At 42.0% G+C, this 19,032-nt stretch overlaps 1 protein-coding gene across 1 annotated transcript in view; it reads left to right on the top strand.

Annotated features, from left to right (window-relative positions):
- gabrb4 (gamma-aminobutyric acid type A receptor subunit beta4) overlaps positions 1–19,032 on the top strand; it is a gene marked incomplete at both ends in the record, with an annotated part of 223,158 nt that overhangs the window by 175,352 nt on the left and 28,774 nt on the right. Inside the window, 1 exon segment of the mRNA XM_084320577.1 lies at positions 17,001–17,083. Coding sequence (XP_084176703.1) covers positions 17,001–17,083 — 83 coding nt within the window.

Here is a 19,032-nt window from a genome sequence, read left to right as displayed (position 1 = left end):
ATAAGTGTATGTTTATCCCTACTCCTTTTCGAACATGTAGATTGAGTTGTGTTTTGCTTTTGTTATTGTTTGTTTGTATGTTCGAAATAAAGATTTCAAATCCGCCATCGGTGTGTCAGTGAATGGGTCAAATGTGAGGAACAAATTGTAAAGCGCTTTAGATACCATTTACGGTGCAGTGAAGGATTAATAATTTGAATAAATATATATATATAAAGTGTTAAGTAAAGTGCAGAGTTCCAGGTCAGTCCCAGTGCAGTATTTTATGCCAGTGTTATTGTGCCAGTGTCACTTGGGGGCGGGGGAGGGGGGGGGGGGGCGGGCTGAGGCATTGATCAGCCTGGCAGCTGATGGGAAAAAACTCAGTCTGTGACGAGCTTTCACAGCCTTTGGGATCCGCAGCCTTCTCCCAGAGGGGAGCAGGGTGAAGAGGCTGTGGCCGGGGTGGGAGGGGTCGGCCATGATCTTTTCACACTGAGGCGTGTTGAAGAGACCAGAGCCTCAGCCGATGCAGGAAGCTTGACCCCCTGGAAACCGTTTATTGGAAGGCGGATACGTCACGACTTAACAACCCAATAGCGACCAGAAACAAACCGGAGAGCCCAGACTCTGACGTTATGTAAAACTCATATGCAGCTCGACCTTCAAAAAGCACGAGGAAATATACTTCAGCATGAAGAAATGTCCTCAGTCCAGTAAGTCTTCATTATGTAACTAAAGCCAGTGGGCCTGTGAGGCGACTAAGGCTCCCAATGTGGATTTAAAGGGATAGTTTGGACTTTTTGACCTGAAGTGGAAATACTTGCCAGTAAAAAAGATCATATATATATATATATATATATATATATATATATATATATATATATATATATATATATATATATATATATATATATATATATATATATATATATATATATATATATATATATATATATATATATATATATATATATATACAGATAAAGATATAGAAATGAAGGAGCAGACTGTGGGAGGGAATGCAGGAATAAAGACAACTACTAGCATATATTCTGCAACTGTGCATCCATTCTTCATATATGTCTATGTTCATCCATTCTCCCTCTATGTTCATCCATTCTCCCTCTATGTTCATCCATTCTCCCTCTATGTTCATCCATTCTCCCTCTATGTACATCCATTTTCCCTCTATGTTCATCCATTTTCCCTCTATGTTCATCCATTTTCCCTCTATGTTAATCCATTCTCCCTCTATGTTCATCCATTCTCCCTCTATGTTAATCCATTCTCCTTCTATGTTCATCCATTCTCCCTCTATGTTCATCCATTCTCCCTCTATGTTCATCCATTCTCCCTCTATGTTCATCCATTTTCCCTCTATGTTCATCCATTTTCCCTCTATGTTAATCCATTCTCCCTCTATGTTCATCCATTCTCCCTCTATGTTAATCCATTATCCCTCTATGTTCATCCATTCTCCCTCTATGTTCATCCATTCTCCCTCTATGTTCATCCATTCTCCCTCTATGGACACAAGTACACAAGTACGTGGAAGAAGTATTAGAAGTAGACATACTATTGAAATTCAAAGTGATGTATTTGGGGATATGGTATAAGGGATAATGATGACAAGTATATATTTACATATTAAGGGATAATGATGACAAGTATATTCTTAACATAATAAGGGATAATGATGACAAGTATATATTTACATATTAAGGGATAATGATGACAAGTATATTCTTAACATAATAAGGGATAATGATGACAAATATTTACATATTAAGGGATAATGATGACAAGTATTTACATATTAAGGGATAATGATGACAAGTATATTCTTAACATATTAAGGGTAATGATGACACATGATTATTCTTAACATATTAAGTGTGGCGACCAAAAATGCTCTCACAAGGAAGTGGATGAGTCAGGTGAAGGGAGAATGGATGGACCTGATCCATGAGATCTATATGTCTCTCTGTCTTTATAGCTATATCACTGTACATATTAATACTTCAACTCTGTACATACATCTGATTAGCACTATTACTCAGTAGTACTAATTTATATATAGTAGGGGTGTAACTGTACACGTATCCGTACTGAACCGTTTCAGTACTGGACCTTCGGTTCAGTACGAGCTGTGTATCGAACGAAAGCAACGGCACGTTAACCACAAACGGAACGGAACACGCATGCAGAACTTTTTTTTTTGTCTGCAGAATTTAATTCAAAACTCCAAGTTCACCCCTTCCCAAAATATAACGTGTGCAAAGGGCCGGATGTTCGTTCAGCCCACGCACAACACTGAGAGATTACCTGTAATTTAGCATAGCCTCATAGTGTGGCGAACGCACACACACACACACACACACACACACACACACACACACACACACACACACACACACACACACACACACACACACACACACACACACACACACACACACACACACACACACACACACACACACACACACACACACACACACACACACACCCTCTCTCTCAGTGTGTGAGGAGGATTGGTGCTAGATTGAGAAGGGGCTGTCTCTCGGAGATCAAATTAATGATAGTTTGCGGCATATAGAGCGGACATTCATACACAGCAATGCGCCTCCAAACAAGGTGTGATAAACAGTAAACACGAATTGATATATTTTCCTTGCCATGGAACAGGAAATAGTATTTACCATTAGGGACCTGCATGACGCTTCTTTCTCTATTCAATAACGTTTTACCCTGAGGGATGGTGGTCGCGGTTGTTGTTGTATTCAGTTAAATGACGCCGCGTGTCTCCTATCCGTCATGCAGCGCATTCAGGCCCACGCCCACAATCTATTTTTTTAAGTCAAGTCAAGTCAAGTCAAGAGTTTTATTTGTCACGGCATACAAGTATACAATGAAATGCGGGTGGTCTTGCCCGCAACAATGTGCAATACAGTAGTAATAACATATAATAGAATCCAATAGAACAACATTGTGCACTAAACAAGTAACATTGTGCAATAAACAAGTAACATAGTAGGGCATATCGGTATATGTACATAAGTTATTTACAGAGCATGGAGGACATGCTAGGTAATTTGGTAGTGCAATACACTGTTAGCTACGGATGAGGCACTGGGTCTTTCTGTACATTGCTAATTTATACAATCTCAGGTTATACTATACTATTTTTAAAGTGACCTTTCCTTAGTGGCCGTAAGTGTGGGCGTGTGCAGCATGAATGTGTGCTTGCTCATGTTAAAGTGGCTGCTAGTGTGTGAGCGTGTACAGTGTGTGTACAATACAATACATTTTTTTAACAAGTCGATTATTAACTTGAATATAGAATATTCATTGACAGCCCTACTTAACCGTTTCTGCATCACCCCTGAGTGGAACATGGAAGGCCAAATAAATCAACTTATAGGGGAACTATTTTACTATTTATTTCACTATTTGGGCACTTTTACACAATTCCTGTGAGTTTATGGAACACCTCTGTTATTTTTAATTTTTTTTAATTCATTGTTTTGTATTTCTAATCAAGTCCTCAAAAACAGCATTTTTCTACCTCAAGATCTTAAGCAGTTTTGAGCCTGGGCTCCAACCACAATTGTAAACCACTGCCTCGCCTGAACATTATCATGCAGCGGTGTCTCTCTGACATCACAAATCAGCTCATTTTCAGATGACTCCGTTCAGTGAGGGTGAATATTGTGAGAGGAGAATTGGAAGAATGCGCCAATATGAGAATTAGAGACATAGATCATATTAATATAAGTCCACATAGCTAGGAAACAATGCTAAACACTGAAAAAGGCCATTTATAAGATAGTTCCCCTTTAAACTTAAACTTTCCCCCACTGTACCGAAAACCCGTACCGAACTGTGACTTCAAAACCGAGGTGCGTACCGTATTGTGTTTTTTGTGTACCGTTACACCCCTAATTTATAGCCAGTTTAACCACCTGTACATTGTATTACTATTGTACTTTACTGCTACATTTGCACTCTGGTTGGATGCCAGACTTCTTTTCGTTGTACTGTACTTGTGCTGTATGATGACGATACATTTTAATTGGATCTAATCTATTTGGCGTGTGTGTGTATGTGTGTGTGTATAGAGTATGTGTGGGTGTGTGTGTGTGTGTGTGTGATTTTATTTTATTTGATTTTATTCAAAAACTAATTTAAATACAAGATTCCAGAAAACGTCAAGGATGCTACACAAAAAAGCCAAGACTTATTTCCATTGTGGTGCTTGGTCTCAGACAGACAAGCAATACAAAACATGACCACACATAACAATTTGACAAACTACATAGACATGTACATTTTAAATGCACTACAAATGTAGCCACAGACAACAATGTATCAGACAACATTTTAAAATCTAGGTGTGTGTGTGTGTGTGTGTATGTGTGTGTGTGTGTGTGTGTGTGTGTGTGTGTGTGTGTGTGTGTGTGTGTGTGTGTGTGTGTGTGTGTGTGTGTGTGTGTGTGTGTGTGTGTGTGTGTGTGTGTGTGTGTGTGTGTGTGTGTGTGTGTGTGTGTGTGTGTGTGTGTGTGTGTGTGTGTGCGTGTGTGTGTGCGTGCGTGTATAAGAAAACATAGGTAACGGAGTTAGAAATCCAACAAGAAAATAGAAGCTGGTGTTATCGTATCCATTCAGCAGTATTACTTGTTTAAGCAAAGAGAACACTACGATTTCCACTCCGAATCGATGTAATGATCCAATCAAAAGAAAACAATCTGCATGACCGTCGCTTGTTTTCATCCGCTTGCCTGGTTCATCGTTTGCCGTCTCGTCGCTAAAGTCCAAAGTGCGCGGGATGGCAAAGGGGAGGAGACTAAATCTTTCCCCCACATTTTAGCCTAATTGCAAGGGTGTAACACAAAAGTAATGTAAGAAGTAGTGTAAAAAAGGGAGTAATAAGTAAAGTAATGTGTTAATATAAGATGTTCCTTTATTGATCCCCTTGGGGAAATGTGGGCGTCATCGCAGCATGGAGGAGGGGGGAGGGGAGGTACAGGTATGGGCAGGGTAATAGTAGAAATACTTAAATATAGGCAATACAATTTAATTAAATAAAAAAAATATGAGAAAAAAGAACCAGTGTAAACAATATAATTAACTCTGAATATAAAAATACGAGGAAAGAATAAACAGTGTAAACAATACAATTAACACTGAATATAAAAACATGAGAAAAATAAACATTGTAAACAATATCATTAGCTGAATATAAAAATATGAGACAATTAAACAAAGGTGCAGATGAGGGTCCGTTTGCCCTATCGGTTATATTATACCTTACAATAAATATAGACAATAAAGAATTATAATCTGAATATATACTATGACCGTTACCATTGAGAGAAGTAACACGTAATATATAATTCATGGTTTGTTTGTTTTCCAGCTAACAGCCCTCGACCCCCGCATGTGCTAAAGCTACCGCCGCCTTCCGAACGGGGCAGAGGAGCGCTGCCCTCCTTGAATGGCAGAATAATTAACTGAGATAACACATAACGAATGGCCCTCGGTCAGCGCTTTCATCGCAGGCAACTTCCAGTACCAGGCGTGCATGCATTTTTCAGTATTGGGTCGGTGGGGGGGGCGGGGGTGCTCCGATGGGAATCAAACTGCTAACTCTGTGTAAGTGCCATGCTGTGCGACGCAGGGCGGCCATTGTTCAGCGATGAGTGCGGCTCAAATGGGGCTACATCACCGCTATAGCTAACAGCAGGTCTGTGAATGCACCGTGTTCCATGTAATTATAAATTTAGTTCCTTCTTTCCGTCTGTCCTTCCTGAATGTAAGGAGTGCAGAGTTGTATTCTCCTTCCTCCCCAACTGCAGGCTAATCCCGTTTTCCCAACCGTCCAACCCTCTTATAGCTCGTGTTAGTTTAGTTTCATTTCATTTTTTACTTTTACACCGAGGTTACGACAAGCTTAAAAAACGAGACGTGGTTTATCAGCAGTTTCATATAGGCACAATAAATAAGAATAAACAATAGTAAAATGAATTGCCCAGATTATGACTTGTGGTAATACAGTTTGGTAAATGGAAGTGTGTTCTGATCAATGACGTCTTTCAAATAAAATAAGGCTGTCAATCAACAAAAATATTTAATCTGATTAATCGCATGATTGTCTATAGTTAACTCGCGATTTATTGCACATTAATCACATGTTTTGTATCTGTTATTGCTTTATGCAGCCATTTAACACAAACGGATGACCCGCCTCATGCATTTGCATCAAATTCAAAACAGAGTGATGCACAAAATAACTTAAACGACAATAATCATTTAAAACAATGAATAAAGTGTGCATGAAATAATAGGGGAACGAAAATGTTAGGAACTTGTTACATTCACCCACACAAGGGCTGAGGACTCACCCCCCCCCCCTCTCTCTCTCTCTCTCTCTCTCTCTCTCTCTCTCTCTCTCTCTCTCTCTCTCTCTCTCTCTCTCTCTCTCTCTCTCTCTCTCTCTCTCTCACACACACACTTTGAGTCAGAAACAAACATAGTATCAATGAGAGTATCAATAATACACCTGAGTGAAGTCTAGTAAAAAATAAAAAGTAAAACAAAATAAAAGATTGTTATTATAATTTCTTTTAAATGTTAATCTTGCGTAAAATAAATAGTGGCGTTAAAATAATTGTGCATTACAGGCAAAATAACTAGCTACAGGCATTTTGTGATGTTGTTAAAACTAGCTACAGGCATTTTGTAATGTTGTTAACTAGCTACAGGCATTTTGCAATGTTGTTAACTAGCTACAGGCATTTTGTCAGGTTTACCCTCTTGGTTGCATTGATTTCAAGAAAACGATCGACATATAATCAATGTGTAGCCCCTTCAGCTCTGCATGCCACGGCCCGCATGTCGGCCAGTCGGTTGTGTCAACTACTTTGATCAGGTGGTGAGCGTGCAGCCTGCCTCGTCCTCTGACCACAGGAGGGCGACAAACTAACACAAGAGCCAACACAGCACACAGCCAGTGCCCCCCAATAGAAGAAGAACAGTGACAGCAGGCTGGGTTGTGATGCCTTTTTGCTAGCTTGTGACATTGCAGTGTTGGAGTTTTGGTGAAGGAGATAGCAGCGTGATCCGTCCTACATGAAGACAGCTACACCACGCTGCCAGTGACCTAACTTTCCACTGGCAAGACAGCTACACCATGCTGCCAGTGACCTAACTCTCCACTGGCAAGACAGCTACACCAGCTGCCAATGACCTAACTCTCCACTGGCAAGACAGCTACACCAGCTGCCAATGACCTAACTTTCAACTGGCAAGACAGCTACACCAGCTGCCAATGACCTAACTCTCCACTGGCAAGACAGCTAACGCTAACAGCTGCTACTCATAGCATCCCCATAGCCTGTGAAATCTCGCACAAAACTCTGTGTAGCTTCTTAGCGTCGATCTGGGCCCATAACCTGTTTTACCAGAGCTTTATTAGCTTGTTGCACCATACAGCATGGACCAAACAAAGGATACAATTTACAGCATGAACAGGAAGTACTAATCATCTGTTTTACAAGCAGAGGTGGTATTTAGTGATAGTGCCATCCAGTGGTAAAAGTACTGTATTACAACAGAAATATCCACGCATCCCTCTGGTATTTCGTGATCTGTTCCATCCGATCCTTCCTGCCACCGGTTAGCTATACAGTACGAAAGGGCTCTTTCACTCTGCCGAGTGGCAGCTGACAGCGGAAACATACAGTACCCTGCGAAGCGCCGGGAACAGCAGCCGGGACCAGCGGGCGCCCGTTCGAACGTTCGGACCTTCGTTCATTATGTTGGCATTCGAATTCTAAATCAACATTCGGGAAAAAAAAAATGTATGTGTCTATTCATTCTGTTTAAACCAATGGGGTTTTCTTCGCAGTTGCAGATAAAGATTAGGCTACACTAATATAGTATTAAAAAAAACTGATGAGTTATATTCATTAAAGAAAGAAAAATACTCATTTAATCAGATGAATCACTTTAGTTTTGAAGATTTAGTTTGAGGATATTTATAAAAAAATATATATATATGTATTTAGAATTTATTTATTTTTTAATTCTTATTTTTTTTAATTATTAACTCATTCTGCGCCATCGCTTAATGCGCCAGAGGGCGATAGAACACCATCACTTTAATCAATGGGGAGACTGCGATATTTGCGAGCACTTAAAATATATCTTATATTAGAGCGGCCGGCTAGCGCAGCGGACTAAGCGTCTGTCTACCACCACAGAGCCAGTGGGATCGAATCCGGCTGTGGTGCTTCCGGCTTGGCCGACCGTCCATACTAACACAATTGGCAGGGTTAGCGGGTGGGAAGCCGGCGAGGGTGGATCCTGGTCGTTGTAAACAGCTACTCCTACAGTTCGATCGGGGCGCCTGCACAGCAAGGGAAGGATCTGGGAGAGGTAGTGTGACCTTCCACACGTTACACTCTCCCAGGGAGAGTTTGCGCTGCCAGGTGAAAATAAGCGGTGGGCTGGCTATACATGTGTCGGAGGAAGCATGTGATAGTCTCCGCCCTCCCAGACCGACGGTAGGGGGTAGAGTGCGCAACGACCAGGAAGGGGATTGGGAATTGGCATAACGACTAACATTGGGATGGGAGAAAAATGGAAAAAGAAGGGGGGGAAAGATCATTCAAAAAAATTTAAATAATAATAATATCTTATATTATAGCTATGGGTCTAATACACCCGTCGATTGTCAGTGAGTTGCTTCCAGTCAACATTGACAAAACAGATTGTTTTTTCATCCGTACATTTCCGTTTTATACCGTTTTGAATATGAGTATAGTTTTGGTGATTCTTAGTAATCCCAGGAAAAGACGCGATAATAGCCCTTTAGTGGAATACACTAAACACGTTATCATTTTTCGCCTGATTTATCGAATCTTCCTGAAATCAACGCTAGAAATCAACTTAAACTTAAACTTTCCCCCACTGTACCGAAAACCCGTACCGAACTGTGACTTCAAAACCGAGGTGCGTATCGTATCGTGTTTTTTGTGTACCCCTAATTTATAGCCAGTTTAACCACCTGTACATTGTATTACTATTGTACTTTACTGTTACACTTGCACTCTGGTTGGATGCCAGACTTCTTTTCGTTGTACTGTACTTGTGCTGTATGATGACAATACATTTGAATTGAATCTAATCTATTTGGCGTGTGGGTGTGTGTGTGTGTGTGATTTTATTTTATTCAAAAACTAATTTAAATACAAGATTCCAGAAAACGTCAAGGATGCTACACAAAAAAGCCAAGACTTATTTCCATTGTGGTGCTTGGTCTCAGACAGACAAGCAATACAAAACATGACCACACATAACAATTGGACAAACTACATAGACATGTACATTTTAAATGCAGTACAAATGTAGCCACAGACAACAATGTATCAGACAATATTTTCATGCATTTTAAAATCTAGGTGTGTGTGTGTGTGTGTGTGTGTGTGTGTGTGTGTGTGTGTGTGTGTGTGTGTGTGTGTGTGTGTGTGTGTGTGTGTGTGTGTGTGTGTGTGTGTGTGTGTGTGTGTGTGTAGTGTGTGTGTGTGTGTGTGTGTGTGTGTGTGTGTGTGTGTGTGTGTGTGTGTGTGTGTGTGTGTGTGTGTGTGTGTGTGTGTGTGTGTGTGTGTGTGTGTGTGTGTGTGTGTGTGTGTGTGTGTGTGTGTGTGTGCGTGTGTGTGTGCGTGCGTGTATAAGAAAACATATAGGTAACGGAGTTAGAAATCCAACTAGAAAATAGAAGCTGGTGTTATCGTATCCATTCAGCAGTATTACTTGTTTAAGCAAAGAGAACACTACGATTTCCACTCTGAATCGATGTAATGATCCAATCAAAAGAAAAATGCATGACCGTCGCTTGTTTTCATCCGCTTGCCTGGTTCATCGTTGGCCGTCTCGTCGCTAAAGTCCAAAGTGCGCGGGATGGCAAAGGGGAGGAGACTAAACACACCACCATCTTTCCCCCACATTTCAGCCTAATTGCAAGGGTGTAACACAAAAATGTATGTAAGAAGTAGTGTAAAAAAGGGAGTAATAAGTAAAGTAATGTGTTAAGATAAGATGTTCCTTTATTGATCCCCTTGGGGAAATGTGGGCGTCATCGCAGCATGGAGGAGGGGGGAGAGGAGGTACAGGTATGGGCAGGGTAATAGTAGAAATACTTAAATATAGGCAATACAATTTAATTAAATAAAAAAAATATGAGAAAAAAAAACCAGTGTAAACAATATAATTAACTCTGAATATAAAAATACAAGGAAAGAATAAACAGTGTAAACAATATAATTAACACTGAATATAAAAACATGAGAAAAATAAACATTGTAAACAATATCATTAGCTGAATATAAAAATATGAGACAATTAAACAAAGGTGCAGATGAGGGTCCGTTTGCCCTATCGGTTATATTATACCTTACAATAAATATAGACAATAAATAATTATAATCTGAATATATACTATGACCGTTACCATTGAGAGAAGTAACACGTAATATATAATTCATGGTTTGTTTGTTTTCCAGCTAACAGCCCTAAAGCTACCGCCGCCTTCCGAACGGGGCAGAGGAGCGCTGCCCTCCTTGAATGGCAGAATAATTAACTGAGATAACACATAACGAATGGCCCTCGGTCAGCGCTTTCATCGCAGGCAACTTCCAGTACCAGGCGTGCATGCATTTTTCAGTATTGGGTCGGGGGGGCGGGGGTGCTCCGATGGGAATCAAACTGCTAACTCTGTGTAAGTGCCATGCTGTGCGACGCAGGGCGGCCATTGTTCAGCGATGAGTGCGGCTCAAATGGGGCTACATCACCGCTATAGCTAACAGCAGGTCTGTGAATGCACCGTGTTCCATGTAATTATAAATTTAGTTCCTTCTTTCCGTCTGTCCTTCCTGAATGTAAGGAGTGCAGAGTTGTATTCTCCTTCCTTCCCAACTGCAGGCTAATCCCGTTTTCCCAACCGTCCAACCCTCTTATAGCTCGTGTTAGTTTAGTTTCATTTCATTTTTTACTTTTACACCGAGGTTACGACAAGCTTAAAAAACGAGACGTGGTTTATCAGCAGTTTCATATAGGCACAATAAATAAGAATAAACAATAGTAAAATGAATTGCCCAGATTATGACTTGTGGTAATACAGTTGGTGTGTTCTGGTAAATGGAAGTGTGTTCTGATCAATGACGTCTTTCAAATAAAATAAGGCCGTCAATCAACAAAAATATTTAATCTGATTAATCGCATGATTGTCTATAGTTAACTCGCGATTAATTGCACATTAATCACATATTTTGTATCTGTTATTGCTTTATGCAGCCATTTAACACAAACGGATGACCCGCCTCATGCATTGCAAATTTGCATCAAATTCAAAACAGAGTGATGCACAAAATAACTTAAAAGAAAATAATCATTTAAAACAATGAATAAAGTGTGCATGAAATAATAGGGGAACGAAAATGTTAGGAACTTGTTACATTCACCCACACAAGGGCTGAGGACTCACCCCCCCCTCTCTCTCTCTCTCTCTCTCTCTCTCTCTCTCTCTCTCTCTCTCTCTCTCTCTCTCTCTCTCTCTCTCTCTCTCTCTCTCTCTCTCTCTCTCTCTCTCTCACACACACACTTTGAGTCAGAAACAAACATAGTATCAATGAGAGTATCAATAATACACCTGAGTGAAGTCTAGTAAAAAAAAAAAGTAAAAAAAAAAAAAATATTGTTATTATAATTTCTTTTAAATGTTGATCTTGCGTAAAATAAATAGTGGCGTTAAAATAATTGTGCATTACAGGCAAAATAACTAGCTACAGGCATTTTGTGATGTTGTTAAAACTAGCTACAGGCATTTTGTAATGTTGTTAACTAGCTACAGGCATTTTGCAATGTTGTTAACTAGCTACAGGCATTTTGTCAGGTTTACCCTCTTGGTTGCATTGATTTCAAGAAAACGATCGACATATAATCAATGTGTAGCCCCTTCAGCTCTGCATGCCACGGCCCGCATGTCGGCCAGTCGGTTGTGTCAACTACTTTGATCAGGTGGTGAGCGTGCAGCCTGCCTCGTCCTCTGACCACAGGAGGGCGACAAACTAACACAAGAGCCAACACAGCACACAGCCAGTGCCCCCCAATAGAAGAAGAACAGTGACAGCAGGCTGGGTTGTGATGCCTTTTTGCTAGCTTGTGACATTGCAGTGTTGGAGTTTTGGTGAAGGAGATAGCAGCGTGATCCGTCCTACATGAAGACAGCTACACCACGCTGCCAGTGACCTAACTTTCCACTGGCAAGACAGCTACACCATGCTGCCAATGACCTAACTCTCCACTGGCAAGACAGCTACACCAGCTGCCAATGACCTAACTCTCCACTGGCAAGACAGCTACACCAGCTGCCAATGACCTAACTTCACTGGCAAGACAGCTACACCAGCTGCCAATGACCTAACTCTCCACTGGCAAGACAGCTAATGCTAACAGCTGCTACTCATAGCATCCCCATATCCTTTGAAATCTCACACAAAACTCTGTGTAGCTTCTTAGCGTCGATCTGGGCCCATAACCTGTTTTACCAGAGCTTTATTAGCTTGTTGCACCATACAGCATGTACCAAACAAAGGATACAACTTACAGCATGAACAGGAAGTACTAATCATCTGTTTTACAAGCAGAGGTGGTATTTAGTGATAGTGCCATCCAGTGGTAAAAGTACTGTATTCCAACAGAAATATCCACGCATCCCTCTGGTATTTCGTGATCTGTTCCATCCGATCCTTCCTGCCACCGGTTAGCTATACAGTACGAAAGGGCTCTTTCACTCTGCCGAGTGGCAGCTGACAGCGGAAACATACAGTACCCTGCGAAGCGCCGGGAACAGCAGCCAGGACCAGCGGGCGCCCGTGTTATAGGGCTGAGCCCAAACGTTCGAATGTTCGGACCTTCGTTCATTACGTTGGCATTCGAATTCTAAATCAACATTCGAAAAAGAAAAAAAATGTATGTGTCTATTCATTCTGTTTAAACCAATGGGGTTTTCTTTGCAGTTGCAGATAAAGATTAGGCTACACTAATATAGTATTAAAAAAAACTGATGAGTTATATTCATTAAAGAAAGAAAAATACTAATTTAATCAGATGAATCACTTTAGTTTTGAAGATTTAGTTTGAGGATATTTATAAAAAAAAATATATATATATATGTATTTAGAATTTATTTATTTTTTAATTCTTATTTTTTTTAATTATTAACTCATTCTGCACCATCGCTTAATGCGCCAGAGGGCGCTAGAACACCATCACTTTAATCAATGGGGAGACTGCGAGATTTGCGAGCACTTAAAATATATCTTATATTAGAGCGGCCGGGTAGCGCAGCGGACTAAGCGTCTGTCTACCACCACAGAGCCAGTGGGATCGAGTCCGGCTGTGGTGCTTCCGGCTTGGCCGACCGTCCATACTAACACAATTGGCAGGGTTAGCGGGTGGGAAGCCGGCGAGGGTGGATCCTGGTCGTTGTAAACAGTGACTCCTACAGTTCGGTCGGGGCGCCTGCACAGCAAGGGAAGGATCTGGGAGAGGTAGTGTGACCTTCCACACGTTACACTCTCCCAGGGAGAGTCCGCGCTGCCAGGTGAAAAGAAGCGGTGGGCTAGCTATACATGTGTCGGAGGAAGCATGTGATAGTCTCCGCCCTCCCAGACCGACGGTAGGGGGTAGAGTGCGCAACGACCAGGAAGGGGATTGGGAATTGGCATAACGACTAACATTGGGATGGGAGAAAAATGGAAAAAGAAAGGGGGAAAGATCATTAAAAAAAATTGAAAATAATAATAATATCTTATATTATAGCTATGGGTCTAATACACCCGTCGATTGTCAGTGAGTTGCTTCCAGTCAACATTGACAAAACAGATTGTTTTTTCATCCGTACATTTCCGTTTTATACCGTTTTGAATATGAGTATAGTTTTGGTGATTCTTAGTAATCGCAGGAAAAGACGCGATAATAGCCCTTTAGTGGAATACACTAAACACGTTGTCATTTTTCGCCTGATTATCGAATCTTCCTGAAGGTGGTGGAGGTGAAGCTCCCCCCGCCACCTCCTGCACTCAACGGTAAACAGCCACACACACACACACACACACACACACAGACAGCTTCGATCGCTGTAGAAAGAAATATCAGATCGACGCAAGATTTTATATATACAGTCCTTACCTGGTCTCTGATGTAATTCAAAAGAGATAATCCAATTATCTGATCACCATTCCAAATACTGCTCGTGGAGGTCCGTCCCACATTGCCCGGCATTGCATATGAAGGGGGGGGGGGGGGGGACAGCATAGCAGATGTAACGTTGTAAAGGCTAGTCCTGCCGGAGTATTTAAACCTCGCCCGCAGGGCTCAGTTCTGCCCTGAAAAGAAACTACACCATTTCTAATAGAGTGCAATACCGTCTGGAAGGCGTAGGCGGCGGCATTTGTCCTTTGCAAGCTCAGACCCATTTCCAATGATAACATCAGGCTGGATGGATGAAAAATGTATGGATATAGCTAATAAAAGAAATAACGATTAAAACCTGAGTTTTCTCGTGATTGGCGCTGAACGGTTGGCGAGTTACCCCGACTTTTCTCGTGACTGGCGTTGAATGAGTTAAAAACAAAGGTTCGAACATCCGTTCGAAAAACCCTGACGAAGTTCGAATCCCAAAAACAGGCTTCGGGGAAACAGCCTTACCGTGTTAACAGACCGAAACGTTCCTACCAGCCGCGCGCCGGAGAATACCTCTTGGTATTGAAAGGCCTCGCCTGGTTTCATCCCTACCTGCTACACTTAAAGGTGCTATAGATAACAATTGGCCACTAGATGTCGCACTGGAGCACCAGTATGTAATGTATCTACTGTAATAAAGGTGCTATAGATAACATTCAGCCACTAGATGTCGCACTAGAGCACCAGCACGTAATTTATCCAATCAGATGCTATAGATAACATTCAGCCACTAGATATCGCACTAGAGCACCAGCATGTAATTTATCCAATCAGGTGTATTCCATGTGGGGGAAATGGGAAGTAGGGAGGGGATACATGCACGCAAACGTATAAACAAAAACTTTAATTTTGGACCCGCCAAAAATTCATTAATCAAAAAGGAAGGAGGGAAAAGCAACAGTTTTATTATGCACCTTTCTAAAAGCTCTGTGGATGTATTCGATTAGATTAGATTAAAACGTGTTGTCATCATGCAGCACAAGTACAACGAAAAGAGGTTTGGAATCCAACCAAGTGCAAATGTGTATGAATACTACTGAGTAATAGTGCTAATCAGATGTGTGTATAGAGTTTTTTTTCTTTTTTCTTCAAATGATTACTCTATGTAAGAATGTTATCTATAACCTTTAACAGCTCTGATACCGCGTGTCCGTCCGCTGCAGAGTAGGTGCTGTCGGTGCAGGTCAAGTGCCTTGCACATTTGCACAAGGGCACGCGCCGATAGTGTGGGCATCGTCACAGATGACAGACCGGCGGGGTGTTCGCGGTTATGTGACCTATGTGTCACGTATCACTCTCCCCCCTCCCCCCTCCATCGTCCCCCTCTCCCTGCTCCCCCTCCCCCTCTCCCTGTCTCTCACCAGTGTCGACTGTCAAATAAACCAGAAATACCATAAAAATTGCCTTTTAAAAAAAGGTTACCAAGGTAACAGTGCTTCTCTTCTCACCCCCCTTCTTTTCATCACCCTCTCCTCTTTCCTCTCTCTCATCTCCTCTCTCCTCTGTCTCCTCTCTCTCTTCTTTCCTCTCCTCTCTCCTCTTTCCTATCTCTCCTCTCTCCTATCTCTCCTCTCTCCTATCTCTCCTCTCTCATATCACTCCTCTCTCTCCTCTTTCCTCTCTCCTATCTCTCCTCTCTCTCTTCTCTCATCTCCTCTCTCCTCTCTGTTCCTATCTCCCTCTTTCCTCTCTCTCCTCTCTCTCATATATCTCCTCTTTCTCCTATCTCCTCTCTCCTCTCCTCTCTCTCCTCGTTCATATATCCCTCTCTCTCTCTTTCTATCTATCTATCTATCTATCTATCTATCTATCTATCTATCTATCTATCTATCTATCTATCTATCTATCTATCTATCTATCTATCTATCTATCTATCTATCTATCTATCTATCTATCTATCTATCTATCTATCTATCTATCTATCTATCTATCTATCTATCTATCTATCTATCTATCTATCTATCTATCTATCTATCTATCTATCTATCTATCTATCTATCTATCTATCTATCTATCTATCTATCTATCTATCTATCTATCTATCTCTATATCCTCTCTCTATCATCTCTCTATCCTCTCTCCTCTCTCTCCTCCCCTCTCTCTCCTCTCTCCCCTCTCTCCCCTATCTCTCTCTCCTCTCTCTCCTCTCCTCTCTCTATCCTCTCTCTCTCCTCTCTCTCCTCTCTCCCCTCTCTCCTCCCCTCTCTCCCCTCTCTCTCCTCTCCTCTCTCTCCTCTCTCTCCTCTCTCCCTCCCCTCTCTCTCCCCTCTCTCTCTCCTCTCTATCTCCTCTCCTCTCTCTACCCTCTCTCTCTCTCATCTCTCTCCTCTCTCCCCTCTCTCCTCCCCTCTCTCTCCTATCTCTCTCTCATCTCCTCTCTCTCCTCTCTCTCCTCTCTCCCTCCCCTCTCTCCCCTCTCTCTCCCCCCTCTCTCTTCTCCCCTCTCTCTCCTCCCCTCTCTCTCTCTCCTCTCTCTCTCCTCTCCCTCTCCTCTCTCTCCTCTCTCCCCTCTCTCCTCCCCTCTCTATCCTCTCTCTTTCTCCTCTCCTCTCTCTCCTCTTCCCCCCCCTCTCTCTTCTCCCCTCTCTCTCCTCCCCTCTCTCTCTCTCCTCTCTCTCTCCTCTCTCTCCTCTCTCCCCTCTCTCCTCCCCTCTCTCTCCTCTCTCCCCTCTCTCCTCCCCTCTCTCTCCTCTCCTCTCCTCTCTCCTCAGGATAACCACCACAGCGGCGTGTATGATGGACTTGAGGAGGTACCCCCTGGACGAGCAGAACTGCACCCTGGAAATCGAGAGCTGTGAGTGAACGTGATGCTAACTAATGTGCTCGTCTCTCTCTCCTCTTCTCCTCTCTCTCCTCTCTAACTAATGTGCTCGTCTCTCTCTCCTCTTCTCCTCTCTCTCCTCTAACTAATGTGTTCGTCTCTCTCTCCCCGTCCTTATAAATCAACTGACCCCCTTCTGCCGCCAGCGGCCCTCGCACTGCCCTCTAAACGCATTCCGACATTAAAGAAGCACTCCACCAACAAAATAAAGCTGATTTATTACACCCGTAACATCACACGCAGCCTTGATATATATATAGTATACTGTATACATATATTATTTTATTCATTATGCTTTTAATTCCTCCTGAAATATGTTGACAGCGTAATGACATCACACATTCCAACTCTTCAACTCCAATAAACCAAATGAAGTTGTTACTAGACAGTTTATAGTTTTGGAATATGTATTATATGAGACTACAGGCATATAATACATGTGATACTGATCATAAATCACCTTTATTGTTTTCTTTTTTAACGTTGTCCGTTTTATGAAATTTCACTGTAGTCGCTCCTCCGTTGATTGCAAGCAGCTGGTTGTTTCAGCCACAAATAAACTTTGTTATGGACCTTGGTATTGGTACTGTAGACACTAACTATGAAAGCTTCGCGCCACAGACCGACATGTGTTTTTACCCGTGTTTTTACTTCCGTTTAAAGGTGCACTATGCCAATGGTAGATGATAAATGGTGCATTTATATAACTATTTTATCCAAAGTGCTTTACAATTTGTTCCTCACATTTTACCCATTCACTCACACACCGACGGCGGAGGTGACCATGCTAGGTGCCAACCTGCTCCTCGGGAGCAGGTAGGGGTTAAGTGTCTTGCTCAAGGACACTTTGACACGCTGCCCGGGAGGAGCGGGAATTTACCGTCATGTCGAGTGTACATACAGAAATAAGCAGATAAAATATGCATATAACATCACACAGCATACACACAATCATAACAATAAGACAAGAATGTCACGGATCCATGCGAAGAGACGGATTTGTATTATGCCGTCGTCAACGATATATACTGTATATACAAATCGTGAAATTATACGTGTATCTTTTAAGTGAATCTAAGGAAGTCCTCCTTGCAGCAGTATTATAAAGGCTTTGGGATGAAAATATCTTTGGGGGGGGGGGGGTTACAACAAAAAACAAAATGGGCTTGGTTCTATACGGTACCAGGGCGCCACAGTGTCGTACATCTTTAGATAGAAACTGTATTCATTCACGTTCAGTTAATGACTTTTTGGGGAAGGGCCCCGTGATACGATACAAGTGTGAGATTATCCGATAAATCACGGTTATCCTGCAGCCGCGTATCGTTCGCAGGTGATTGATATCCTACATTAGCACTATAATAAAAACATTTATTTACTTGATTATTTCATTGACTGTCTTGTCGTCGTTAAACAACATGCCTGTTCCTCCTCAGAGGTTTGTTGTTCTTCATGATTAAACTGCACACTCTTTACCTTCAGGGCATCGGTAGGACATTAAATATGGATACAGCACATGCCATGAATTAAAGATCTCTAGAGAAAATCGCCAATTTTTTTAATCAGGTTTGCAGAATGCACAATGCTGCAAGGTACAGTGCTCGTTACCTATCGATATGGCTGATTCAGGACCACCCGGTGATGTCAGTGTAAAAGACCAAGTCACATTCTGCTAGCTTTTAAAAGGCGCTATAGATAACATCTGGCCACTAGATGTCGCACTAGAGCACCGACATGTCATGTATCCAATCAGGTGCATTCCACGCGGGGCAATGGAAAGTAGGGAGGGGATACATCCGACATGTAAACAACATAAAGGCGTAGTGGTGAGTTTCCTATATGTCTAGAGACGTTCACCTTTCATGAAGTGTCCCCCCCCCCCCCCCCCCCCCCATATCAACATCGATGGCAGTGTGAACGGT

This window comes from Notolepis coatsorum (genome assembly GCF_963971535.1).
Source record: "Notolepis coatsorum genome assembly, chromosome: 8".
Classification (NCBI taxonomy): Eukaryota; Metazoa; Chordata; class Actinopteri; order Aulopiformes; family Paralepididae; genus Notolepis; species Notolepis coatsorum.
Note: the sequence above shows the minus strand (reverse complement) of the source record. Positions and strands in the feature narration are given on the sequence as shown.